The sequence below is a fragment of the Heterocephalus glaber genome, unplaced genomic scaffold (assembly GCF_053883595.1).
Source record: "Heterocephalus glaber isolate CG9 unplaced genomic scaffold, H.glaber_assembly_v1.0 deba00001561, whole genome shotgun sequence".
Classification (NCBI taxonomy): domain Eukaryota; kingdom Metazoa; phylum Chordata; class Mammalia; order Rodentia; family Bathyergidae; genus Heterocephalus; species Heterocephalus glaber.
Window position 1 is genome coordinate 10,186,073 of NW_028258349.1, and position 25,537 is coordinate 10,211,609.

A 25,537-nucleotide genomic window follows, 5' to 3' on the forward strand; every position below is an offset into this window, starting at 1 on the left:
CCTTGACTTTTTCTTCACCAAAACTCCTCTTCCTCCTCTAGAACTGGGTGCAGTCACCAAGCACGTAAGAGGTTTTAAGTAGTAGCACACTGCAGGGGCTCAGAAACGCCCACCAGGATGCCTGCCTGGGTAAACTTTCAAGGCTCCCGCATTCTCAGGTGAAGGATGCCAAGCGCCATCCCCACTGAGTACCTCCAAAGCCAGCCAGGGATGGAAATGAATGTAAATTTATTGAAACTGGTTTGGGGTTGGGTGGGTGAACAGTTGGTGTTTTCCAAAGACAGCTGTGGGGAGAAGCCAGCGCCCGGCCGGGTGAGAGCGGGTGCCCAGCCACAGACCCTATCTCAGGCCCAACTTCTTCTTTTCCTTCTGCTTCTTTCGAACCACGTCCAGGTTCCGGTCCTTCCACATGCTCTTACGGAGCTTGATGGGGCGTGAGCCCACATATTTCCCTGTGGGAACGGAGGGTTCAAGGTCAGGCGTAGGCCAGATGCCCCCCATGCCCTGTCCCTAGGGGAGACCTCACTCACCATTCATCTCACGCATGGCACGCACATAGTCACTGGGGTCCTTGAAACTGACAAAGCCATAGCCCTTGGTCTTGCCTGTGCGTTTGTCTCGGATCACCTTAGCCTTAAGGAAGGATGGGAAGCGGCTGAAGGCACGTGCCAAGATGTCGTCATTCACCTCATTGCCCAGATCTCCACAGAAGATGCGGAAGTCATCTGGGGTTGGGAGAGAAAAGGTCAGAGGATGCAGATGCCGGCCCAGTGACTGCCCTGTTTGACTGTGTGCATGACCCACCTTCTCTGGAAGGATCCTCAAGGCCTCCCTCTTCTGTCCCTGCAGTCTCTGCCTGGGGACCCTCAGTAATTACCAGCCAATCCTTGTGTAGCATCTACCCTGCTGAACACCTGGCTCCTTTTCTTTTTTTACACAGGGTGCTCCCAACAGCCCTTTCACATTGAGGCAGAGGTCAAGTCAATGAGCAACTTACATGACCAGGAGGCAACAGAGCTGGGACAAAAGAGTAGGCATCTGGCTTTAACATCTTTACTTTTAATCTCTAACTGAATTGTTCTTCCTCACCGCAAGGCTGTCATCGATTCCCATGATGAAGCTCTTAACTCTGACCTGGCCTTGGCCCTTCCTCTGAGGCCCCAGGGTTCCTCAGTCTCCTGGACACCTGCCCACGGATGTGCCTGGGCCCTGCCATGCCCCAGGCTCCCTGAATAGCACCTCAGCACACGGGCTGCCTCAGCTCTGCTTTCTCCGTAAAGCGGTCTTAAGTTCACCCCGTCCTGGAAACACACTGCATGACCCTTCTCCAAGGACGACCTTCGCTGCCACTCTTGGGCACATTCTTAGGGTTAGGCCTGTGCCCCTAATCACCACATGCAATCCCCATGGCTCATCATGCCCAGGAGCACACACTATCATTCCCTTTGTAGGGACAAGCAAGTAGGACTGGAAGGCTAAGGGGCTTGCCCAAGGTCACTAAAGCACGGGTCCACGCCCACACTGGCCCGGTGTAGGAACAGGCTGCTTGGCCCTGGTCTGGCACAGTTAGATGGTCTCAGGAGAGGAGATGGAAGTCAAGGACGGAGTAGGAGATGGGTTCATTTTTTCCCTCACTATTGCTGTGGTTACCTCATAGCTTTTGTAGTGATTAAGGACACTCTGAAAACAATTAGGCCATCCTAGAAGCAAGGAATCAGACAGAGGGTGGGACCTTCTACAAAACAACTGGGCTGGACCCTTTTTTTGGTTTGTTTTTTGGTGTTTTTTTTGGTAGGGGGATCGAACTCGGGTCCTTGTGCTTTCAGGGCAGGTGGCAGAACCACTGAGCTAAATCCCCAGCCCCCTTTTTTTGTTTTTTTGAGACAGGGTCTCACTGTGTATTCCAGGTTGGCCTGCAACTCGTGGTGATCCTTCTGCCTCAGCCGCCCAAGTGCTGGAATATAGGCAGTCAGCAACGTGCAGTTTGGCCTGGATACTTAAAAAAAAATTATACACAAAATAAGGAAGAGAACCCATTTTCATTCATGTAGCCATGGAGGTACCTCCTAAAGCCCAGCAGTGTGCAGGCTAGCTTCCTTCCTCTGCAAGGGATTCAGTGGCAGATGTTCTTCCCACCTGCCTTCCATGAACCACTCTTGATCGTTTTTTGTACCAGGGATCGAACTCAGGACCTCCCACTTGCCAGGCAGGCGCTATGGCACTGAGCTAAATCCCTGGCCCAAACTGCTCTTGTTCTTAGGTTCATAATCCTGTGCAGAGACTGCAGGTAGGCTCAGCAAGCAGAAGTCCACCTGCTTTATGGCCACCAACCTGAGCCAGGTGCTGGTAGAAATCCATGTGCCACCTCCCAACCTCCCACCCCACCTTACACGAAGGAGCAATCATTTCTCTTGGGTCAAGTGAACACTGGGATCTAACTGCTTCTTCTTGGCCCAGGGCATGGAACCCAGGGCCTTGAGTGTGCTGGGCAAATTCTCTACCGCTGAGTCACACGTCTAGTATCTTTACCCCAATTTAAACAGAACAGAAAAAAAGTAGAAAGCAAAAGAGAAATATAAATACATAAAACTACATATATTCTGGGGAGAAAAATAGCTGTAACAGTTTTGGAACTGGAGAAATATAACAAATTGAGCATAAGAAATCACAGAATAAACTCCCAGAATTAATTTTCTTGGATGTGATAATGGCACTGTGCTAAGAAAGAAAGTGTCTTTCTTAGGAGAATACTAAGGTATTGAGACGTGATAACTTCATTTGTAACTAGCTTCAAGTGACTGAGCATAAAACAGTAAGAGGAGGCTGGGGATGTAACCCAGGTACAGCATTTGCCTAGCACGCCTGGGTTTGATCCCTAGCACTGCAAAAACAACAAAACCCCACAGCAGTAACAGGAATAAAAGTGAACAGGAGGAATACAATGACTAGAGCAAAATGTCAACTGTGGGATCTTGGTAGTAGGCAGGTGATTCACATCATCATTCTGGGCTTGAAACTTTTTCATTAAAGTTGAGGGAAGAAGCCAGGGGTGGTGGCGCACTGCATGCAATCCCAGCACTTAGGACACTGAGACAGGAGGATCAATGCAAGTTCGAGGCCGGCCTGGGTTACATAGTGAGACCATGTCTCAAAAAAAAAAAAAAAAAAAAACTGGAGAAGGAAGAATGCTCTTAGAACTTGAGCAGGCCAGGCTCCTCAGGGGTAAAACAGGGGTCAGAAAGCCTTGGCCTATGGCGAGGGGAGGTACTTGTCCCTCAGTGCTGCAGTCAGCCTTTCCCAAGGTAGGCTAACAGTGGAGTGGTGGAGTTACCTGGCCCACAGAGGCAACAGGGCCTGTCCATGGTTCAGGACAGCCTGACCTCACACTGTAGCCCACTCACCGGCATCCCACTCCAACAGGCTAGGATCCTCCCAGCTGCTTCCGGCTGCTGTGCGAATGCAGCGTTTCAATTTTTCCGGCTTCCCTTTCTTCTTGTCTTCACCCATGGGCTCTGGCACCTGCAGAGCAAGGGGGAGGGGTACAAAGGACTTGGTGCTGCAATCTCTTCCCCCTTCCTCCAGTTAAAGGACTGGATATGCTCCTGGGGTGAGGTATGTGTGCCCGCCTCCCTCTCCCCAGTCCTCCCTGCTCTGGATGGAAGACTATGTAAGTGGTGTGTGCAAAAGTTCATGGATTCCTGCCTGTTCTCCCAGCCTTTTGTCCTCTCACTGCTATGTTCTCTGCTTACCTCGAGAGCCATGAGGCCGGGGGGGGGCTCAGGCCGAGGGGGCCGGGGTCGTGGACGAAGGGATAGGAGCTCAGGAATGCGCAGTGGGGGCAGCAGGCCACGTACTACCTCCAGTGGTAGGGGCAGGGGCTCGGGCTCAGGTAATGGCATGGCCAGGGCCAGTGGCAGGCTGGGCCCAATGACTGCAGGGCCCGTGGGAGCACCTCCTGCTCCCACAGCCACTGCAGCACTAGCTTCCTCCAGCCCAGCTGCCGCTGCCACCACTGCCTCTTCCTTCTCTTTCAGGCCCAACCCCAGGCCTAGGCCCAGCTCTCGGGGTGCTGCTGGTTCTTCCTGCAGGCAAGAGGGGGGCATGAATGTGTCATATACATGTACCAACTCCCCACAATGAATGTAATCATTATACACTGCAAATACATACTAATAAAAACAAAAACTGAAAAATAAAAGAGGGAATGAGGAGGCTAGACTGCAGCCTCTATCTTATCCATCCCTACCCATACGGCAAAGCCAGACAGCAGGCAAGAAAGCAAGACTCTACAGTCAGAAAGAGAGAAACATAAGCAGAGAGGGACAGAAAGACACAGGTGGAAACACAAGAGAGAAACGGAGAGGGACAGTCAAAGGAAAAATAGAGACAGAGACAGACATACCCCCTCAGCATAAATTTCTCTCTATACTCTCCAAAAAGAGAGAAAAATATAAACATTCAACCTCAAGACTAAAGACAGACAAAAACCAAGATGAATCAAAGTGTGTTATATGCATATATAAAAATGCCAAAAGGAAAATCAATATTCTCCATAATATGCACTAATAAAGAAAGAGATTGAGACAAAGTCAGAGAAATGAGCAGGAGAAAAGGCAGAACTGGTAAGGGCTTCCCACTCACGGCATTAGTTCCCCATCCACACTTACCAGGGCAGGCCTCAGAGCAGCCATGGAGCTCAGGGGGGGACCCGGGGCCCGAGCCATTGGTGGCAGCATCATGGGTGGTCCAGGGGGCCCAGGAAGCGGGGGTCCCACGAGAGCCTGGTGCGGGGGGCGCAGGGCCATCGGGCGGGGAGTGCCTGCTGCAGATGAGAGAAGAGAATCTGTCAGGGTGTTAGTGGGAGAGTCGGAGGGCTTGGGGAGCGAGTTGTGTGGTAGTGATGACCCTGGCCCTCTCACCTGCTCTCTGTAGCACGTGAGGGACGAAGGCTGGACGCAGGACAGCGGCCCTCTGAGGGGCCACAGCTGTGGGAGAGAGAGATGGGGGGGTGTGTCATGGGGGATGGGCACTTGGGGCAAAGGGCGTGTGTATGTGCGTGGGGTGTGTGTGTGTGTGTGTGTGTGTTTACTCTCAGCATCCAAGAAATCTTGAAAAAGTTTGGGGATCCTTCTGGGAGATGTGGGGGTCTTTCCATTGGTCCATTCAGCAAAAACTGACCATGAGGATCTCTTGTGGGCCCAGCCTTTTGTTGGATAATGCTACGGACCCAGCATAGACCAAGGGTTCTCAGGAAGCTCTTATCGAGAGTAGGAAGGGAGAAGATGTTACTAGGGAGTGACGGCCCAGACTGATCTGAGCTAGAATGGGGGAAAACCAGGGCGGAGGGATCTGGGTAGGGAATGGAAGGCCAGGGAGCTGTCAAAGCTGTCAAAGCCTTCTGACCCAGGCAGCAGGACTAGAGAAGGTTTTCTGGAAAAAGAAACCTGGAAGCTGAGACCCAAAGGATAATGAAGAGTTAGGCAAAGAGTGAATGGAAATGTTACTGTCAGGGAGAATTTTCATAAATAAAATCTTTATCCCTTAGCTGGACATGGTGGTATATACCTGTAATCCAAGAACTTGGGAGGCTGAGACAGGAAGACAGCCCTGAATTCAAGGCTAGCCTGGGCTACATAGTAAGTTCAAGGCCACCATGACTACATGAGACCCTGTTTCAAAAAACTGAGGAAAAACAACAACAGTAACAAAACGCTTTTCCCCTTTGCAGCTTAGTGTGATTGTGACAGAAAAAGTAGCAGGTTGGAGGGCATTATGAAAGTGTTTTGATGGAAGCAGGCTTCTAAGTACAGCCTTCCTGGCTGAGCCATGGATGTCCTTCAGAGGGATCCGGGAGTAGGGTTAGAAGCTGGGCAGGATGACTTCACATAGGTCAGATTTGCCTTTTGATCAAAACCTTACTGAAGAGTGTGTTAACACTTCTTAGATATCATCAGGTAAGCAAGTATAGGAGGATTTAGAAAACGTAATTAACAGGTTTGACCTAACAGAGATTATTACATCAGACTTTGACATCTGAATGAGAACACATACCCTTTTCATATATATAAGTAAGTGATGTCATAAAAACTGTGTGTAGGGGGCCGGGGATTTAGCTCAGCGGGCCCATGCCTCCCTTGCAAGTGTGGCCCTGAGTTCAATTCCCCGGTACCAAAAAACAAAACAAACAAAACAAAACTGTGTGTAAGGGTTATCTGAAAAGGTGGTAAAATGTGGAGAATGCCTTGTGGAAAGGATAGGTTGGGAGATTACAGCCAACTGAAAGCAGCAACAGGGAGAAGGGACCTCGACAAAGCCTTGCTGGTACATCTCAGCAATGTTTGGGGCTTCTGGGGAGGCTGTGCAGATCTCTCTCTGGAAGGAACCAGGTCATGCAGGGTCTCGACTACTAGGTAAGGAGCTCAGTACTTGTTTGGGAATCTGTTCAGCCCCTTATTAGATAGTAAGTCATGCTTACTTTATGGCAGGACTCGAGAGTTCTGGCCTTCACAAAGCTTGTATTTTACAGGAAGCAAAAGAAGATAACCATAAGTAAATGGTATAGCTTGTTATAAAATGTTAAGTACTAGGGAGAAACAGCACAGGTTAGGGATTAGAAGTGATGGGGGAGGGTTGGTTTGCCAGGTTAAGACCAAATTGATTTGAAATAATCAGGAAGTACACACTGGTTTGTGCTTTAGAAGGATGACAACACGAGCATAGAAATGAATGGAGAAGGTGATTTAAAGCAGCGATTCAGACAAAAGGCTGAAGTCACCTAAACCAGTGGGGTTCCTGACCATGACCTACCTGCTCGGCGCAGGAACAAGGCTTCTCGAGCCTCTGGACTGTCCAGGTGACTTCGATCACCAGGGGCAAAGCCAACTGTTGGGAAAGGAAAGATGAAGATGGTGGGAAGAGTCCTGGGCATCCCTTTGTACCACCCGGCCTGATCCCCTAACCCTCTTGTCAGCCACTCTTTACTCACCTGGGCCCACAAAAGGAGGACCCACCATGGGAGGAACTACTGTGGCTGCAGCGGCTGCCCGGGCCTCCAGAGTCTGTTGGACCTGTTGGGGAGACGTTTGGGAAGAGGGGCTGGGCTCAGTGCTCCCAATCTGCCCTGGCTGGCTCACCCCAGGAATCCAAGACTTTCATTCTTTGTGTTCTGTGTGGGGTTGGGTTCCTGTGAGGTGTCAGCTAAAATTCACTTCTCAGGGAGGCTTTTTTTTGCGTGTTTTTATGATACTGGGTCTTGCTATGTAGTTCAGGCTGGCCTCAAACTCAAAGCAATCCACCTGCCTCAGCCTCCCAAGTGTTAGAATTACAGGCATGTGCCACCACGCCTGGCACAGGGAGGCTCTTTCGATCACATTAGCTAAAGCAGTCCTTATCCTCTCCTCAGAACAACTTCTCTCACTACTCCTTTTCATCTTCCCCACAGCACTACCTGAAATAACGTCCAACCTGTTCTTGTCATCTCCAATACACCCTGGTCCAAGCCACCATAACCTCTTGCCTAGATTACTACAGCAGCCTCCTCAGCCTTCTTGATTTAACCCTTGCCCTGTACAGTCCAGATAGCTGGGGTAGCCCTATCAACCTCAAGTTGAAACATATCACCCTTCTGCTCAAAATCTCCAACAGTTCCCCATCTCAGAGTAAAAGCCAAGGTCTTTATGGTGGCACCTAGAGCCCTACTAGATTTGACTTTCCTCACCTCTGTCTTTATCTTCTCCCACTTTCTTCTTTGCTCATTCTATTCTAACCACTGATCTCCCCGCTATCGCTTGAACATGAAGTTATGTACCTGCTCCAGGGACTCTGCACTGGCAATTCTTTGCTGGGATCACTCTTCCCTCAGATACCTGCACAGTTTCATCACCTCCTTTCTATCTCTGCTTAAATAACACATCCCTGAAAAGATCTTCTTTGCTTGTGATGATAAACCTCTGCCTTTCTTACCACACTCTGACCTATCTCTTCCTAGTGAAATATAAACTCCAAAAAGGGAGTGCTTGGTAAGTAATTATAAACTTTAAATACAGAACATTCCTGCTAAGTTCTACTGGACAACATGCTCTAGAATATCAGCTACCCAAAGAAATATTGTCTTAGTTATTACTACACCCTAGAGCCTACCACATGAAATATTTGTCATACTAATTAGCCAAGAAGACAAAATGTCAATAGATCTCTCTGTACAAACACTGTGTTCAAGGCATTGTTCTTCACGATTTACATGCCTTAGCTAAAACTTACCTGTTGGTATGTGTTGGTCGCAATAATTGGGCGGATCACTGGAGCTGCTGGGACCTGCATCGTATCCACTGTGGGGACCGCGGGCATAGCAGTGGGGATTCCGGTTACTGGAGCCCCCAGAACTTCCTGCTCAAACCTGCGGGTTCAGGACAGACACCACAGGTCAGGTCCTTCACCGCTGCCAACGTCTCCGTAACCCCCAGCCCCAACACCATCCCGAAGGTCCCACTTCCTCAGCTCAGAGCCATATCTTGGGCCTATCGAGGCCTGGAAGCTACAGGATCCACTAGCTCTGGTTTTGAGTTGGTTTTTATTACTCCCTGTCGCAGGCCTTACAGGGCCATCTCCGCCTCCATTTCCTTCAAGCGTTCCTCGCCGCTCTTGCCCGGGATGCCGGCACCAGGGCCTGGGATCACGGGTACTCCTGCACCCGGGAGTCCCGGGGCTGGCCCTGCCCCGGCCATTGCTGCTGCCGTCGCCGTCACCGCTACTACCACCTCGATTTAGCTGCCGCCGCCGCCGCCCCTGAGGTCTACTCTCAACCTTCGTCAGGGCGGGCGCCCGCAGATGACGTACTAGCGAAAACGAAGGACGCTATCTCATGATGTCATACGCCCGAGAGCGAGGACCAATGAGGCACGGCCACACCCCCAAGGAGGACTGTAAGCCTACCAGAGTGCCGGAAAGGATCAATGAGAAAACCTGGGTCTATCCGAGCACAGAGAAGAGAGGCGGCCACGCCCTCATGGAGGAACGTGGGCTAATCAGAGCTAAACAAAGTCAGTTGGCCCCATCCCTAAAGTGGAATCTGGACCTTTGAAAACGCAGAAAAGTTCGGAGGCCACTCCCATACCACCGTGAGACCCGAGCCGAGAGCTGGAGGACACTCTGAAGTCCGCGTTAACCTCACCTCGGCGCTGGTCGAGAATAGGGGCCTCTTGTGGGTGGGGAACTCCTCCACTGAGGTGGACACAGACTGTCGGAGATTACCGAAGACCAGAGACCTCATGGTGGAAATCGGCAGGAAGCTCTGACCCAGTTTTCTGGAGAAGAGGACATCTGAAAACATTTGCTAGATAAAATGGGGAGAAATGTTCTAGATAGAATCAACAGCTCATGCCAAGGCAGAGGACACATGTATGGGTTCTCTGCGCCCTTTCTTAGGAAACATTTAGCTTTTTATTATGACTATTTTCAAACATATCCAACATTAGAGGGAATAGTATAAAGAACCCTGGCCCCATATAATTTAAACACTACCAATATTATACACTTTAGGTTTCATCTTTATAATTCACTTATTTTTCTTGGAGTATGTTAAAAAACAAATTCCAGAATCTATCAATTCACTCAAATGGCGTCAGTATAGCTAACAGATAAGAACAATTTTTTTAAAAAATCCATTAAGTATGCTGTTGTTAACACTGTCAAATTCATTCCTTAGGGTGGCTCGCACCTGTAATCCTAGCACCTGTAATCCCAGCACTCGGGAGGCTGAGACAGGAGGATTGCCTCAAACTACAGCCTGGGCTATATAAGTTCAAGACCAGCCTGAACTACATAGCAAGACTCTTTGTCTCAAACAAAAACTTCCTTAGTTTCATTGAACACCCAGAGTATGTTCAGTTTTCCCTGACTCAAAAATGTCTTTGTACAGAATTGTAAAATCAGGATGCAAATAAGATCACATATTATATTTGGCTGGTTGTTCCCCTCTGCCCCTATTATAATTTACTGGTTGCCTTGGTATCTTGAAGTCCCCATCTTGAATCAGCAGAAATGAATGTGCGACTAAAATGCTGGTTTTCCCCCTTAAAAAAAATACTGATTTTGTTTGCTTTTGTGATAAAGATAGGATTAAGGAGAGAATTGGAAGCTTCACTTAAAAAAAACACCTCAAAACATTGTTAACCAAAGTCCAAACTTTATTTAGATTTTCTTAGTGTTTGTTTAGTCTCCCTATTCTATCCCAGAATCTTGTCCAGGTTACCACATTACAGTTGCTTTTGATGACGTTGACAGTTTTGGGGGATTTTTTTGAGACAGGGTCTCACTATGTAGTTCTCGAAGAGATCCTCCTGTCTCAGCCTCCTGAATCTGGGATTAAAGGTGTGCACTGCCACACTTGGCAACTTTGACAGTTTTGAGGGGTGCTTTTTAGGTATTTTATAGAAGGTCCCCCATTTGTAATTCGTTTGATGTTTTTCTCTGTATTAGACTGGAGTCTTTTGGGAGAAGATTACACAAGTGAAGTTCAACTCATATCAAGGACCAGTGGGGGTGGGGATTTAGCTCAGTGGTTCTGCTGCCTGCCCCGAAAGCGTAAGGACCAGAGTTCAATCCCCCGTATAAAAAAAAAAAAGACCAGTGATGGTGAACCTTTTAGTTGTCAGTAACAAACATCTGGCTGTGCACACATGCCATAGGTTTGCTACCACTGGTACTGTCCACATGACTTACCACTGAGGATGTTAACTCTAACCACCAGCTAAAGTGTTTTCCAGGCTTCTCCACTAAATTTACATTTCCTTTCCATGGTCTTTAGAAGAAAGTCATTATATGCAGTCACAATTAAGTGGGGAGTTACGCACCACCTTGAAGGTGGAATATCTACATAAATGATTTAAAATTGTGTTGTGCCTACAATTTGGGAAGAAATTTTTAGCAGTTGTACCTCAGACAAAGGTCTACTATCGAGAATATATAAAGAACTGAAAAAAATCAGACCCCCCAAATTCAAAGACCCAATTCAAAAATGGGCATGTGAAATGAACAGACATTTCTCAGACAAAGTAAAAACAGCAAATAAATATATGAAAAAATCTTCAACATCACTGGTCACTCGAGAGATGCAGATGAAAACAACACTGAGATTCCACCTCACCCCACAAAGAATGGCTGCTATCAAGAAATCAACCAATAACAAATGCTGGCGGGGGTGTGGGGAGAAAGGAACCCTTCTCCATTGCTGGTGGGAGTGCAGACTGGTGCAACCACTGTGGAAATCCGTATGGCGATATCTCAAAGAACTAGGGCTAGAGGTCCCATTTGACCCACCTATTCCCCTGCTGGGAATCTTCCCCAAAGAATTAAAAGAATCATACCACAGCGATGTATGTGCACCTATGTTTATAGTGGCACAGTTTATAATAGCTAAAGCTTGGAAACAGCCCAAGTGCCCATCGACTGGAAACTGGATAAAGAAGATGTAGTTTTTTAATAAAGTGGAGTACTACTCAGCCATAAAGAATGAGAAACTAGAGACATTTATAGCTAAATGGATGCATATTGAGCCCATACTCTTAAGTGAAATAGGACACACGTGTAAATACCGAATAGTTTCTCTAGTGTGAGAAAAAAGTGTAAATAAGGATGAAAATGATTAAAATGAATAACTGATAATTTGAAATAGGAAAAGGTCCAAGAGTTTGGGGGTGGTGGGAGGGGAAGGGGAAAGGGAAGAAGGGAAAGGAAAAATTATGAGAAAGAAAAAAAAATGGAATCAAAGTCTGTGTAAATAGGGAAGGGTGGAGGGGGTGAAGGGTGCACAGGTAATGGGAGAAAAAAGAACTAAGATACATCATGTTCAGGTACAAATACCCAATGATAAATGTAAATGTATTGTATACCTAAAATGTACCAATAAATATATATAAAAAAATAAAATTGTGTTGTGTGGGAGATTTGCCTATGTTCATTTATATCAGTGTGGACCCATGGAAATTTATATTTTGGGTTGTAATCTGATACTTTTATTTTTCTAATTGTTCCAACTTTTAACTCTTATTTTTTGAGATAGGGTCTTGCTATGTAGTTCAGGCTGACCTTGAACTATGTAGCCCAGAATGGCCTCGAACTTGAGGCAATCATTCTGCTTCACCCTGCTGAGTGCTGGGATTACTAGTTGTGTGCTACCACACCCAGCACTTCGATTATTTTTAATACTCAATATAATGTAATATAGTTGTTATACTGTGTTGTTTGTTCAGGGCATAACAAGAAAAAAGTCTGTGCATGTTCAGTAAGGATGCAACTTATTTCTTGAATATTTTCAATCTGGTTGGTAATTAAATCCATGGATGTGCTCTGATAAGGAACTCTCAGATGCAGGAATGGGGGGCGGTGACTACTTTGTAGATATTCTGCTGTATCTCATGTATCCCATCAGGAGCACAAAATGTTATGCTTCTTCCTCCTTTCATGATGCCAAGATTGATCAGCTACATTATCTTTTCCCCTAAAAGCTTTAGCAGCCCTTGATTTGATGGTTATTATCTGTATCTATCACTTAATGGATGGAAAATAGTAGTTTTTGAGCCTGTCATTCTGAAATTACTAGGTAGGAAATGTGTCAAAGCATAATTTGCCTTACTTTTATTACAACAGACTTGGCCCATCTTTTCTGAAAATTGTCCATTTGTATATTTTCCCTATTCTTCTATGGGCTTGCAATTTTTCTTTCTCAGTTTTACATTACACAGATACACAGAAACACACACACACACACACACACATTTATGGTATGAGGCAAATATTTTTGTCCAACTTGGGATTTCTTTTTTTGCCATGCAAAAGTTTACTTTTATGTAGACAATTTTGTCAATATTTATTATATCTGGACTTTGCATCATATCTAGGCAAGTTTTCCCTACTTCTAGTTTATAAAGGAGTTCACCTTCATAGAGGTCACGTTCTACTCGAGAGAGAAAAGATAACACATTGTATGTTAGATTTGTTCTGGACAAAAATCGAGCAGGGAGGGTGGATAAGGATGCCACATTTGGACTTTGATAGGGAGGTGGGCTGAATTTGGAGGGGCCATGGTGAGGCCCGACCGACCTCCAATGCTGCTTGACAAAGTTCCAGCTGGGGGAAAAGGAGGGTGGAACACATCGTACCCTCATGTTTTATTTTTTTCTTGCCATAATGTTTACAATTGTTACTCTGGTCACAGGAATCATTGTGTTTGTGACTAACAACATATTCTCCATGAGGCAAATTGGCAATGATGTATTGAAATCTGATCTGGCTCAAAAGTCCCAAATTCCTGTTTCTCTTAGTTCTATTGCCACACCCACTTCTAAAGAAACCTCTCCTAAAACTCCCTCTGTTTTCCCGCTACTATAACTCCTTTCTTCCATTGATGACTTTCTTTTTACTAAAGGGGTCTTATAAAGAGACTGAAAGGACAGATTTTAGATGTAAGAAACAGTGGGAAATGGGAAATAGAAAGAAAGTTAAGACAGATAAATACACTAAGGAGGCAAGTTACTCAGTTTTTCTCAAAGTACTGTAAACATCTCCTGCTCATGGACCATGAACCCAAATAACACTTAAGTAAGATGAATAGAGGTATAGAAAAATAGAGAGCTAATAGCAAACTATATTAACCATTATGCAGTTTCTCAAGGGCCAGCTGACGACCACAAGTTTGACATTTAATTAACTAAATCTTGCTTGTACCCCCACTGATATAGAGATTTTGATTAAGTTACCTTCTGTTCTGCTTAGATGTGGGTAAATAAGGGGACAATTGTAATTTTTAAAATATATTCATGATGTTCAATGAAATGAATCAGCTTAGAAAAAATATACCCTGTTTAGCAAAAAATAACCTTTACTTCAATAGAAATTGCTAAGGCAACCTAAAATGTAAACATGTTCCGCCCAATGCCTCCAAGCTATTGCTTAAAGATATAAAAATAAATCAGACCCTGAGACTTATCAGAGGGAACCTGAACATTGCTTGTGAAGGTTCTTTTCTCACTCGCCGGCCCGGGACCTCTCCCCTTCCTACCCTGCATCGACTGCAGCTGGTCTGCAGCAGGGCCAGGATCCACTTAGAGGGGGAACACTAAGTACTGTGCATAGGAAAGCAAAAGTGTAAAGATGGGAACAGTAGCCAGGGATGAGGAAAGCTGGGAGAGATGGCTTTGCAGGCTGAGAGAGGAGTTGTCAGGAGGGAGGTAGAGATAATGATTAAGGATCAAGATCATGGAGATGTCAAATTTCCTTAATTTGTAAGTATATTGTAAAACCAATAAAACTGCCATTTGTGGTTTTTTTCTAGAACCAGGCAGGCTAAGTAGTTTGTTTCATCTGGGAGAAAAAAATTAGCCACAAGAGGCTGGGAAACCTTGAAAAAAAATAAAGGCCTTGAGTGCAATCCAGTTTCCAATATTACCATGTACTGCAAAACCTTTACAATGAAAGCATTATGGCAACGGCACATGGAGAGTTACATATACAATGGGTCTGGAAAAAACAGACAGTCTTTCTTTACTTTTTTTTTTTTTGAGACAAGGTCTTACTATGTAGTTCAGGGTGGCCTTGAACTGACGGCGATCCTCCTGCCCCAGCCTCCTAAGTGATGGGATTGCAGGTGTGCACATCATAGCTCAAAAGACAGTCTAATTAAATACAGAAATTTGGTGTAGAAAAATGTGGTACTTCAAACCAGTGGGTAGTTTTACTTTATAAAGGAAGAATAATCCACATGGTGAAATGCACAAGGCCGTAAGAGGACAAGGAAGGCAGGTGTGGCACATGTCTGTAATCCCAGCACTTTGGGAGGCTGAGCCAGGAACACTGTTGGCTCAGGCTTAGCCTGGACAACTTAGTGACTCAGTGAGACCTTGTCTCCAAATTTAAAAAGGGTTGGGATGCAGCTCAATGTGAAGGACCTGGGTTCAATCTCCAGTACCACAAAAAAAGTACGAGGTGAGTTCTGACCAATCTGTACACAAGGGGGACCCATGCTGCTCCTGATACATACTATATTCCCATTACCCTAGAGTAATGATGGCTAACCTTTTAGATCTTTCAATGATACAAACAGCCTGCTCCAGCACATGTGTCATAGATTCACCACCACTGCCCTAGTTTCTGTGTCTCCTTATTTGATCCCTGCCACCGGCAACTGCTGCTCTGCCTGAGAATTTACTAAGTGCTGCTGGGATATATATGAAATAAGATAAGATTGAATGTGTTTGCTAAGCTAAATTCCAAATGCCTAGATTTAATGTCAAAAAAGGAAACTAAAAACTCTAAGAAAAGCTTATCTCTTAACTTTCTCCCACTTTCCATTATGAGGGGCTCCTCTATGGCCCTCGTACCAGTACATTTCAACACACAGGTGTGTGCCGGGGTCTCCCTGACACCCGTGTGACTTTACAGTGTTCTCTCTATTTAAAAATCTCACCTCCTACACCTGCTTTATTTTCTCACAGCAGACTTCTTCCAACAAAACTATGTATCTCACTTACCTCACCAACTGTCTGGCCCCCATCACTTCCTAAAGGCAGGGATGCTGGGCCATTTTGTTCTGTGCTATATCCCCAGTGCTCTAAGGAGGTGCTCAGTTACGTTTGCTGAGGGTGAAAGTCATGCTGGGAATTTAAGGGGCACACACAGGGGATGTGCTCCTGGATACCTCATTCTCTTGGCTTTGGTGGGATGAAAGGGGAGGGTAGGAAGAGAGAGGAGCAGCAGAACAGCCCGAGAGGAACTGCAGGTATTTGCGGGAACTACAGGCTGCCAATCCCGACTATGTGCTTTCTTTTGAATGTTTTATTGGAGAAGAAGAGGTGCTGAATGAAAAAGTGTGGAATTCTTGGCCCGAGTTAGCCTCTTCCTCATCTGCACAGTTGCTGCAGGGCCCCCTGGGCCTGGACCCAGCGCAGACGCCACTGGGACAGGGACAGGCCCTGGCAGAGCTCCTCAGAGAGGGCAGCTTGGCCTGGCTGCTCCCACCTGGGAAAGGGCATGACATCAGAGGGAAGGCCCGGCCCTCCAGACCCCCCCCACCCCCGGCCTCCTGTCATCCTCAAGGCCTGAGCCCTGACTTTCCACCCAGCTCAGTCCTCCTCACCCCATTTCCCTCTCTTACCAGTCCCCCACAACCTCCTGCAGTTCAGGGATGCGTTCCAGCGCCTGTTTCAGCATGTTCTCCAGCCTCTTTAGAGCCTGCCCCAGGCTCTCCTTTTGCTCCTTTTCCTGGGATGCCTGGATCTGCAGCAGCTCTGGAGGTTGGAAGCCCGGGAGACAGCACTGAGTCATCTGGCTTGTTGGAGCCTCACAGCCAACAGGGTCACCTAGTCCTGTCCCTCCTCCTGAGTCCTCATCTCAAGGGCAACCCCAACACAGCAGGCCTCATCCCAGAGACCGTCTTTCTTTCCCATGACAGCCCAGCAGACTCTATGGCCCATCCACTCAGGTTCCCAAGTTTCTCTCTGTTCCCTACTCCTCCTGTTAGCCTCCCACCTAGGCCCCAGGTCTGTCTCCCACTCTGGTCACCCTCCATTTGGCAGCTAGAATGACCTTCCTGAGACCCAAACCTGATCGCTTCCCCCCTCTGCTTAGAACCTTCCAAGGCTCCCTAGTGCTCCCAAGCTTCTCAGTTTGGTACAAGAGTCTGCATTATGTAACCCTGCTCGTTACTCTGGGGAAAACCCATCCCCACCCCAGGGCCCATGTAGGATACCATCTTTCCTTTGGAAAGCCCTTTCCAGCATCTGGCATCCCAGAGTTTCCTCCTCAGCCTGCTCCAGCCCTTGACTCCAGTGGTGTTTCCCCCCAGGAATGTGACTGGGCCTAGTTCCTCTCCATGTACTCAGAACAGGACCATCTCAGAGCACGTGCAGATCAGGAGCGTGGTCAGACCTCCTGAGCCTGAATCCTGACTTTATCCCATCCTTTCCCTGTGACCTCAATCTTGACACTTGTCCTTTCTTTAGCCATCTCTGCTGTCAGGCTATAGGCTAGTAGAGAGGGGAAGACTGGAGAACTCAGGAGAGAGGACCCACAGCACTTGCTGACAGGTTCAAGTGGGGCAGTTAGGGAGCTGGGAGGAATGAAGGATGGCCCTAGGGTTTCTGCTGTAGCAACTGGATGAGGAAGACGAGACAGTTACTGAGGGGAGGAAACCACAAAGAAGAGGAATGAACTAGCTCTTTGGAGTAAAGAGAACTGAGAATTCTTTTACAGATATGTGAAAGTTCAAGATGCCCGTGAGGTGGGGACATGTTATGCCATGGCTCAGACTGTTCCTGCACATTTCCTTAGGGAGAGGTGGGAGGCTGGGAGCCCCAAACTCAAAAGCTCGAAAGTGATCTCTATTTGGCTGATGACACCTCCAATTCTTTCCTTTTTTGGGGGTACTGGGGATCGAACTCGGGTCCTTGTGCTTGTGGGGCAGGCACCTCAACCACTGAGCTAAATCCCCAGCCCTACCTCCAATTCTTTTTATTTTCCCCCAGTACTGGGACCTGAACTCCAGGCCCTTCACGGTGAGCTACATCCCCTTCCCATTTTATTTTTTATTTTACAATGGGGTCTAAATAAGTCACTAAGTTACTCAGGCTGGGCTCAAACTTGTGATCTTTCTGTCTCAGCCTCCCAGAATGCTGGCACCACAGGTGTGTGCCCCAGGACCTGCCTCTCCCAATCCATTTATCAGTTCACCTATCTATTTATCCTTTGATTCTTTTCTCTGCTTCTACCACAGGGCTGGACAGCTCTTCCCTCATACTCCATTCATCAAGCTGTCTGGGCCAGCACCCAGATTTCTCAGAGTTCATTTCCTCATCTGTAAATTGTGAGTCTTAATAATCCTTCCCCTCACAGTGAGGATTCAAAGAGACCGTGTGTACACAGACAATTACTGTAATCACAGCAGAGACACGAAATGCTCACTGCATGCCTGGCTGAATCTTCCCAGTGATTTCTAATGGTTATTATGTTCACTCCACTGAGGAGGAAACTGAAATATGGGCAGGTCACACAGCAAGGAAGAGAAAGCACTGAGAAGATAACCCAGGTAGTTGGACTCCACAGCACAACTTCTAACTGCTCAAGTCCACTATCTGGCGGCGAGGGGAAGTTGGCAAATGGATGCTCAGTGTTGCCTAGTGATTAGGAGCACAGACCCACGTAAGGCTCCCTGGGTTCCAATTCCAGCTCTGCCACGTGGGTAAGCTACTAAGCCCTCTGCAACCCAGCTCCCTTCTCTGTAAAATGTGCAGATTTAACAACTGAGTATGTTCCAAGCACACTGTACACATTGGGTAAGCAGTGGGTGCGGGTGCTGGGACTGAGCAGGAGTGCAGGGTATGGGAAACAGGGCAGCCTACCCTGTGTGGATGGTCCCTGTGGTAGACTGGTCTTCATGTGAAGCAGATCCCTGCACCAGAGACTCTGCTGGTCCTGGAGGAACCAAAGGTCCTGGTGAAGAGAGGCAGCCTTTGGGAGAAGCAGCTCTGGGCCCTGGAGGGAGGGAAAGGACAGTCACCAAGGGCAGGGGTGGGGATGGTGATGGGCAGACAGGTCCTAGGGGTCAGGCACTTACCTTCCCTGCACGCAGCCCCAGTGTGTGGCTCAGTGCTATCAGGCTGGAGCCCTTGGGGGATGCAGGGTGCAACTGGTGGATGGATGGTAGGAGCGTGGGCAGGGACTTCAACCTGGGGAAGAAGACCAGGTTTGATGGAACATGGAGAGAGGGCTTGAGTTCCAGAAGCTCTGGAGGCCAAGGAACTTGAAGGTGGGCCTGGGGACTAAGATATCAGACTGGGGCTGAACCTGAGGGTGAGGCTGGAAAGCCTGGGAACACTGGGGCTACTTCTTTGGAGGAGGTGCAGGGAATGACCGACCTAGCACAGGGGAGAGGGAGGCTGGGCTTTAGAGATTACCCTTCAGGGTTGTGCCGTAGCAGGGTGCTCAGGAGAATGTGAGGCAGGTGCCGGGCTCCCTCTTCCAGGCAGTGCAGCAGCTCTTGGCTCTGCGGTGCCACTGCCTCAGAGGTGGGGATCACCTTTTGCTGAACCAGAGCCAGCACCTATTGGGAGGGAGAGGTATGGGTGGGCAGGCTGTGTTGACCCAGCCCTATGCCCAGCAGATCTAGCCCCTCGTCCCTACCCCAGACCTCATCACCCCAATACTCATCTCACCTCCCCAGGGCTCCGGCCCAGGCGTGTCTTGCTGGCTGAGTTTCCCTTGATGAGTAGGCGAATCTGCTCCTGGGTCTTCCCCTGGGGAGCCAGGAGGCCATGGGGACTAGCTGCATGTCCTTCTCACCTCCCAGGCTGAGGACCTCCCTTTGCATGGCCCTGCTTCCTCCTGGGGATCTCACCCTGACCCCTCCCCGCCTGGTGCTTGATCTCAAGGCCCCACGCCTCTGCTCTTGCCCCTGCCAGGCCCTGCCTCTCACCACCCGCTGCCGCCAGTGCAGAATTCGCTGCTGCTTGGCCTGCAGCTCTCGGAGGAGGAGCTGCTGATGCCCAGATGCGTCTTCTAGCTCCTGGCTCTGGGAACACAAGGCTTTGAGCTCTGCCCGCAGGCCACAGCCTTGAAGGCCCAGCATTAGTGCCTTCCTGAGAGACAAGCAGAAAAAAGCAAAGGAGAGGAAGGAGACTGAGAGCCACTCTAGGGAGAGAGACCCAATCTTCAGGAATGCACAAGGAACCATAAACACACAGAGATAAAGCTCACGGAAAGGGAGGCAGAGAGGGGAATCACAGGGGCAGAAAATGTCTGCATCCTGAGATGCCTGGGAGAGAGGGGCCTAGAGGCCTCTGCCAAGGGAGCTCCTCACTTCTCTCTGGGTCCCATGCTGTGTCTCTCCACCTCCTCCACCAGGCCCTGGAGATGGCCAGTCAGGACCTGACGCTCCTTCAGAAGGGCTCCTCGCTGGGTGACCAGTGCACCCACAGCCCGCCAGCCCTCCTGGGGGTAGATACAAGGACTGTGTGAGCATGGTCCACAGGGGTGAGGGGTTGAGGGTACTGGGAGGGCAGCTGGAGGTTACCTGGATGAGATGCACCAAGGATGGCAGGGCTTGGCTGGAGTCTGCTGGGGCCAGGGCCTGGGGCCTGTGTGAGGGTTGAGCTGCTGAGGGAGCAGCCCTGCATCCTGGCCTTGGTACTTGGGACCAGACAGTATCAGCCTGCCCACCACATTGGGCCCTGGCATTCAGTTCTGCCCCACCAGCAGGTCACTGTGCCTGATCCTGACTGGCCCAGCTCACTCACCCACAGGCCTTCCCTGACTTGGAACATGTCACTCCACACCTGGATTTCTCCATGTCTCTGACCCCATCCCCACCACACAGGGACCGGATCTCCGCCTCCCGCTCTGCAGCCAGGTACTCCAGGGCAGCCAGGACGTGGCCTGGGGGGTGATTTGTCAGCAGTGTCTGGGGAGGAGGAAGGGTGAAGTCAGGGCACAATGGGGACTGGGCAGTAAGTGGGGGCTCCACAGGAATGAGATAGGATGCGGGGCCAGGAGGTGGCTCCTGAGGTTTGAAATGGGTCTGGAGGGTGTGGCCTTTCCAAGAGCCCCACCTTCTCACCTCTACTGAGCTAAGCCACTGCTGGTAAGAAGTTCCAAAGTGGTCATCATGGGGGCTTCTGTGGGGCCGGGCAAGGGGACAGGAATGTTATAAGACACATCAGTTATCTTCCACTTATCACCACCAATCTACAAGGTAGGGGCTCTCTCTGTCCCCGTTTTACACATGAGGAAACTGAGTCCATCTATGCCCGCTAGACTTGAGTTCCCTGCTAGACTTAGCCTGTTACCCTGGCTAAGCCTCCTCACCAGAGAACTGCTCCCTTCCCTGCCTCCTTAGCTCCCTCTTAGGCTTTCCTATCTCCCACAGAGCTGACCACCTGGCCATTACTGTCTGCTATGGGTCTGTCTCCTCCTTTTTCCAGCTTGGGAGCCATGTCAGGACACAGCCTGGAACTGACATAGTCCAGAAGCTCAAAACCTGAGAGGGCCGGGGATTTAGCTCAGTGGTTCCTACACCTACCTTGAATGTGCAAGGTTCCGAGTTTCATCCCCAGTACAAAAAAAACCAAAACAAAAACTGGGAGGATTAATAAAAGAGTGACTTTCCCCCTCCAAAGCCTAGGTATTTTGAAGGGTTCCTGGAGCCTGGGGACACTCACGGGGAACTGCCTTCCCTGGCTTCGGGCACCAAGAGGTTCTGTAGGAACTGGGCCCGGAGGGTGCAGGACATTCGGACATCACGCTAGGGAGAAGATGGGACACAAAGGGCATTCAGGTGTCTGCCTGACTGCACTCTTCACTCCTTCTCCGGGACCCAGGACTCTTACCAGGACCACAGGCTCCAGGGCCAGGGCTGCTGACGTCAGAGATCCAAAGGTCACATCAACTTTGGCCTTCCTGGAGGGAGGAGTGGAGTTGGGGCTAGCATCCCTGGCAAAACACATGCCAGTGCCCCAGCGGTCACCTTCGAGATCAGGCCTCTCTCATCTCACAGCAGGACTACTGGCTTAGCCTCCTTTACTGGTCTCCATGCTCTTGCCCAGCCCCATGCAGTCTGTTCTCTACCCAGTGGTCAACAATCTTGTTAAAACCTAGAGAAGGGCCGGGGATTTAGCTCAGTGGTTTTGCCACCTGCTGCGCAAGCACAAGGACCCAAGTTCAATCCCAGGTACCAAAAAACCAACAAAAAACCCCCAAAACCTAGAGAAGATCATGCCACTGTTCACATCCTTCACAGCAATGGATGTTTTCCCATCACAGGCAGAATAGCAACTGTGGTTACCAGGCACTCTTCTAAGCACTTTACACAACTCACCTAATTATCATACCTAATGTAAAAGGCTGGTATGAAATGAGATCTACTCCACAGTTCTTGTATTGAGGTGCCAAGAAGTTAACTACTTTGCCTAAGGCCACACGATTGTAAATGGCCAAGCCAGGACCTGAACTGTCTCAGAGTCAAACTCTAATGCCTCAATGGCACACCACCCATCCATCCAACCTCCCTTTCTTATCCAGTCCCTCTTGCCTGAGGAACCTGAGCTGAACTGGCTTCCTAGCTGTTCTTCTCACAGGCCAAGGTTAGGACCTCTGCTCTTGCCCTCTCCAAGGAAATTTCTCCCCCAACTGAAATGTTACTTCCTCATGTTACTGCCTGCCCTGAGCCTCCCCCTCTGTTTGTCATATGGCCTTAAACTTAGCACCACCTGAAACTATAGGATCTGTTTCTTAGTTTATGGACTGCCTTTTCTGCAACAGAGCACAAGCTCCAGGAGGACAAGGAGTTGTCCTGTGTCCTACTGTTGTTTTTTCCAGAGCCAGTGTTCTAGATATACAGTTGGCTCCACTCTTGGCACTGGCAACACAGAGGTATAAGGTAACAAAACTCTGGCTTTATGGACCGTAAATCCTATAGGTGGGAGCTCAGAATTCTGAAACTCAGAAAGGACAGGGAGGGGTCTCTAAGGAGAATGACTGCCCTGATGAGGGCTGGTCCCTTGGGTACCGAGCCCCACCTCTCTATGTCCTGCAGGTGCTTGAGCTGATTCTGTAGCCACTTCATGGGATCTCGGAGCCCATGATGCTGTCTTCGAACAGCTCCAGCTTGGGCCCGGAGGAGAAGAGCTCGATACTGGGTGTCTCGAATGCTCTGCAGTGACTGTTCTGTGGCCACGTCTGTGGGAAGAACAGGGGTGGTTGTCAGTGTCTCCCTAGTCTGGTATTTCACTGCCCATCTGCCTGGCCCCATGGGTCACCCTGAGTTTCATTCTCTTGCTCCATCAGCTCCAGGCTCTGGTCTAACTCTTGGATCTCTGCCCTTAGGCGGGACACAGTGGTTTCCAGCTCCAACTTCCGACGGACCTGGTGGGATCAGGTATAAGGTCAGATTCTTGGTTTAATTGGGGCTTAGCCTGGCCTATTTTTTGGAGGGGGTCACCAGGTTTCTTATCCACGGGGTGAGGGAGTGGCAGAGGGCTTTTTCCCAAGCAGGTGGGGTACTATGTGGCTCCCTCCTTCCTCCTGGGATTGCCTCACCCAACCTCCCAGCCTCTTTCCTTTCCTTTCCCTTCTTTCTTTTTTTTTGGTACTGGGGATTGAACTCGGGTCCTTGTGCTGGCGAGGCAGTCAGTGGAACCACTGAGCTAAATCCCCGGCTTCCCCTCTTTGTCTGTCTCTCTCTCTCTTTATCTGGTACCAGGGATTGGGGGATTGAACTTAGGGCCTGCCTACTGACCTTCATTTTCAGCTTTTTTTTCTCTTGAGAAAGGGTCTTAGGCTGGGCTCAAACTTATGATCCTTCTGCTTTGGCATCCCAGAGTGCTGGGATTGAGGCATGCACCACCATACCTGACTTCCCAACCTGTTTTCTGTCTGTGCTGGTGACACCCACATTTCTGTCCCAGCCTTGATCTCCACATCTGGAGTACTGTAGCCTTCTGGAAGCCTCCACATAGATGTCATCTGGGATCATTCTGGCCTCAGCATCTACCCTCACCAACTTTGATCCCAGGTATCCTTCCTCTCCCACTCTTGCCTGACTTGCCCTGGACTGTAAACCCTTCGAGGCCACAGGATCAGGGATGTTTGACAACCCAGTGTTTTCAGCATACCCAGCATCAGGCTGGGGCTAGAGCAGATCTACAAGTTCTTTTTTGGATGAAAGAGAACCTGAGAGCACAGGCTTCTCACCTCTGGACTGTCCTGGTGGCCATACCTGAAGAAATGAGACCACAGTTAGGAGATGCCTGGGGCTTCCAGGGAGAGGGCAGAAAATAAGAGGCTGTGGGCAGGGACAAGGCTAGATGGGCAGGAAAGATAAGAAGGGATGGCTCTAAGAAGCAGTTACCAGAGTAGATTTCCCCGAATCTTCTTGACATTCCTACAACAGAGAGATGGAGGAGGGAGTTATAGTGGGACTTGCCCATGACCTCTTTCCTCCTCCTCCCTTTACCCAGCCTGGCTCACCTCTGACTGTGCACATGCTGCAAGATGTAGGCCCAGATGTCAGCCCCCTGGCCCAGACACAGCCTGTGGGGACAGTGCATAAGGGTATGCCTGGGGCATCACATGTCACTTTTTGGGGATGGTGGTAGGGAGTCTTTACTCACTTCTGGAGGATAGAAGGCCCATGCTTTGGAAAGTAAGATGTTATCCCCTTAGTAACTGAGAGAGTGGGCTTCTCACTAAGCATGGGAATATACTCACTCCATGGTGCGGTGCTCCCTTTCTCCTGGGAGAGGGTTAGCTCCAGTCATATCCCAAGGTGGGGTAAGGAATGTATGTGAGAATCGCTCCCTGACCAGACATGGGCCATCACTCCTACAGATTCCGTCCCCAACGGGGGTCGTTACTGCTAACTCCTGAGTGTCCTCATTGGCTAGGGTTGGGTGGTGGTGGGGAGGTGTCGCTGGGTCAGCCTTACTTTGGAGGCCCTGTTTCCACACGGGGAGGGGTCTGCGTTAGCTGGACTATCCTCAAAGGTGCCAGAGATCCCGCTCTGGGCGGCATGCCAGGGTGGAGGTGGGAGTGTGAGGGTCACCACCGGGGCTCCTCACTTAGATCCAGAATCCTCTCTCTGACCATACTACCCCCGTGGTGGGGAGCCCTCAGTAACTGGGGGGGGGGGGTGTCCCCCTCGATGAAGGGTGGGCTCTCACTCCTGGAGCCTCTGTCGCCAGATGGGGAGCCGTACCCCTGCAGGGGCCTCACCTGCGCAGCGTCGACTCCGGGGCCTGGGCTACAGCGGGCATCCCCATCTCTTCGGCCGCCCAGCGACCCAATTCCCGCGCTTCCTGCACTAGCTCCATAACAGAACGGCCACCACCCCCGCCTCCCGCTCTCAAGTGTGGCGCCCGCCTCTGACGTCACCAGCGCGCCGGCGGTGGCGTAGTCGGTTGCTAGGCAGATTGTCGGCGCTGCTCTGTCTTCCAGCGGTCTTGCTGGGTCTTGGAAGCTCTCACTCTTCCCGCGTGGGTCGTTGACGGAATGGAGATGAAAAGGGCTCAGAGAAATGTTGGCACCCGCTCGCCTTCAGTCGTCGTCCAGCTCACCACCAGCTGTCCCCGAAGAGGCAAAATGTCCCTTTGTTTTCCGGGCAAATGGGACTTACACCCTAAAAGGAGGAAAACCAGGGGAAGAGATGCCGAACTTACTGCTTTTTCTTTCCGTTTCTCCTTCCTTTCTTCTTTCCTTTTTTTTTTTTTTGTAGTACTGGAAGTTGAACCCAGAGCTTCACATTATGTACATGCCCATCCCTTTTTATATTTTAAGTTTTATTTTAAAATATACCTGATTTTTATATTTTATTTCATTTATGTTGTGGTACTGGGAATTGAACTCAGGGCCTCATGATGCCAGGCAAGCACTATACCACTAAGCCCCAGCCCTATTTTGTTATTATGTATATATTTTTGAAACTGGGTCTCACTAAGTCGCTAAATTGCCCAAGCTGGGTTTGAATTTAACAAATCTCCTGCTTCAGCCTCCCAGAGCG

At 49.2% G+C, this 25,537-nt stretch overlaps 2 protein-coding genes across 21 annotated transcripts; both read right to left on the reverse strand.

Annotated features, from left to right (window-relative positions):
* Positions 1-211: 211 nt before the first annotated feature.
* Rbm42 (RNA binding motif protein 42) lies at positions 212-9,321 on the reverse strand. 9 transcript variants are annotated; one of them, XR_002387457.2, is made up of 11 exons: positions 8,596-8,838; positions 8,260-8,395; positions 6,986-7,067; positions 6,808-6,882; positions 4,920-4,985; positions 4,668-4,843; positions 3,750-4,082; positions 3,402-3,519; positions 1,896-1,996; positions 531-725; positions 212-452 (listed from the first exon to the last, which is right to left on the reverse strand). XR_002387457.2 is itself a non-coding variant. In XM_087191041.1 (10 exons), exons 2-10 carry the CDS (start codon positions 8,344-8,346, stop codon positions 340-342), a joined length of 1,245 nt encoding a protein of 414 aa, XP_087047167.1. In that variant the 5' UTR covers positions 8,347-8,395; positions 9,170-9,321; the 3' UTR covers positions 212-339. The 9 variants fall into 9 exon arrangements, 4 of the variants coding, with proteins under 4 accessions (XP_087047167.1, XP_012932961.1, XP_004858870.1 ...); XR_015443071.1 differs by lacking the exon at positions 4,920-4,985 and having other exon boundaries at positions 4,668-4,822; positions 8,596-8,839; XR_015443069.1 differs by having other exon boundaries at positions 3,402-4,082; positions 4,668-4,822; positions 8,596-8,839.
* On the reverse strand, positions 9,170-24,913 carry Haus5 (HAUS augmin like complex subunit 5). 12 transcript variants are annotated; one of them, XM_004858811.3, is made up of 19 exons: positions 24,754-24,913; positions 24,010-24,072; positions 23,891-23,923; positions 23,734-23,758; positions 22,800-22,905; positions 22,560-22,719; positions 21,372-21,441; positions 21,204-21,286; positions 20,603-20,660; positions 20,322-20,446; positions 20,060-20,123; positions 19,847-19,977; positions 19,463-19,625; positions 19,203-19,283; positions 18,945-19,090; positions 18,605-18,716; positions 18,390-18,522; positions 16,148-16,280; positions 15,809-16,011 (listed from the first exon to the last, which is right to left on the reverse strand). In XM_004858811.3, the coding sequence occupies exons 1-19, from the start codon at positions 24,849-24,851 to the stop codon at positions 15,894-15,896; spliced, it is 1,902 nt and encodes a 633-aa protein (XP_004858868.1). In that variant the 5' UTR covers positions 24,852-24,913; the 3' UTR covers positions 15,809-15,893. The 12 variants fall into 12 exon arrangements, with proteins under 12 accessions (XP_087047159.1, XP_004858868.1, XP_012932958.1 ...); XM_013077504.3 differs by having other exon boundaries at positions 20,283-20,446; XM_087191036.1 differs by having other exon boundaries at positions 21,372-21,474.
* Positions 24,914-25,537: the final 624 nt, after the last annotated feature.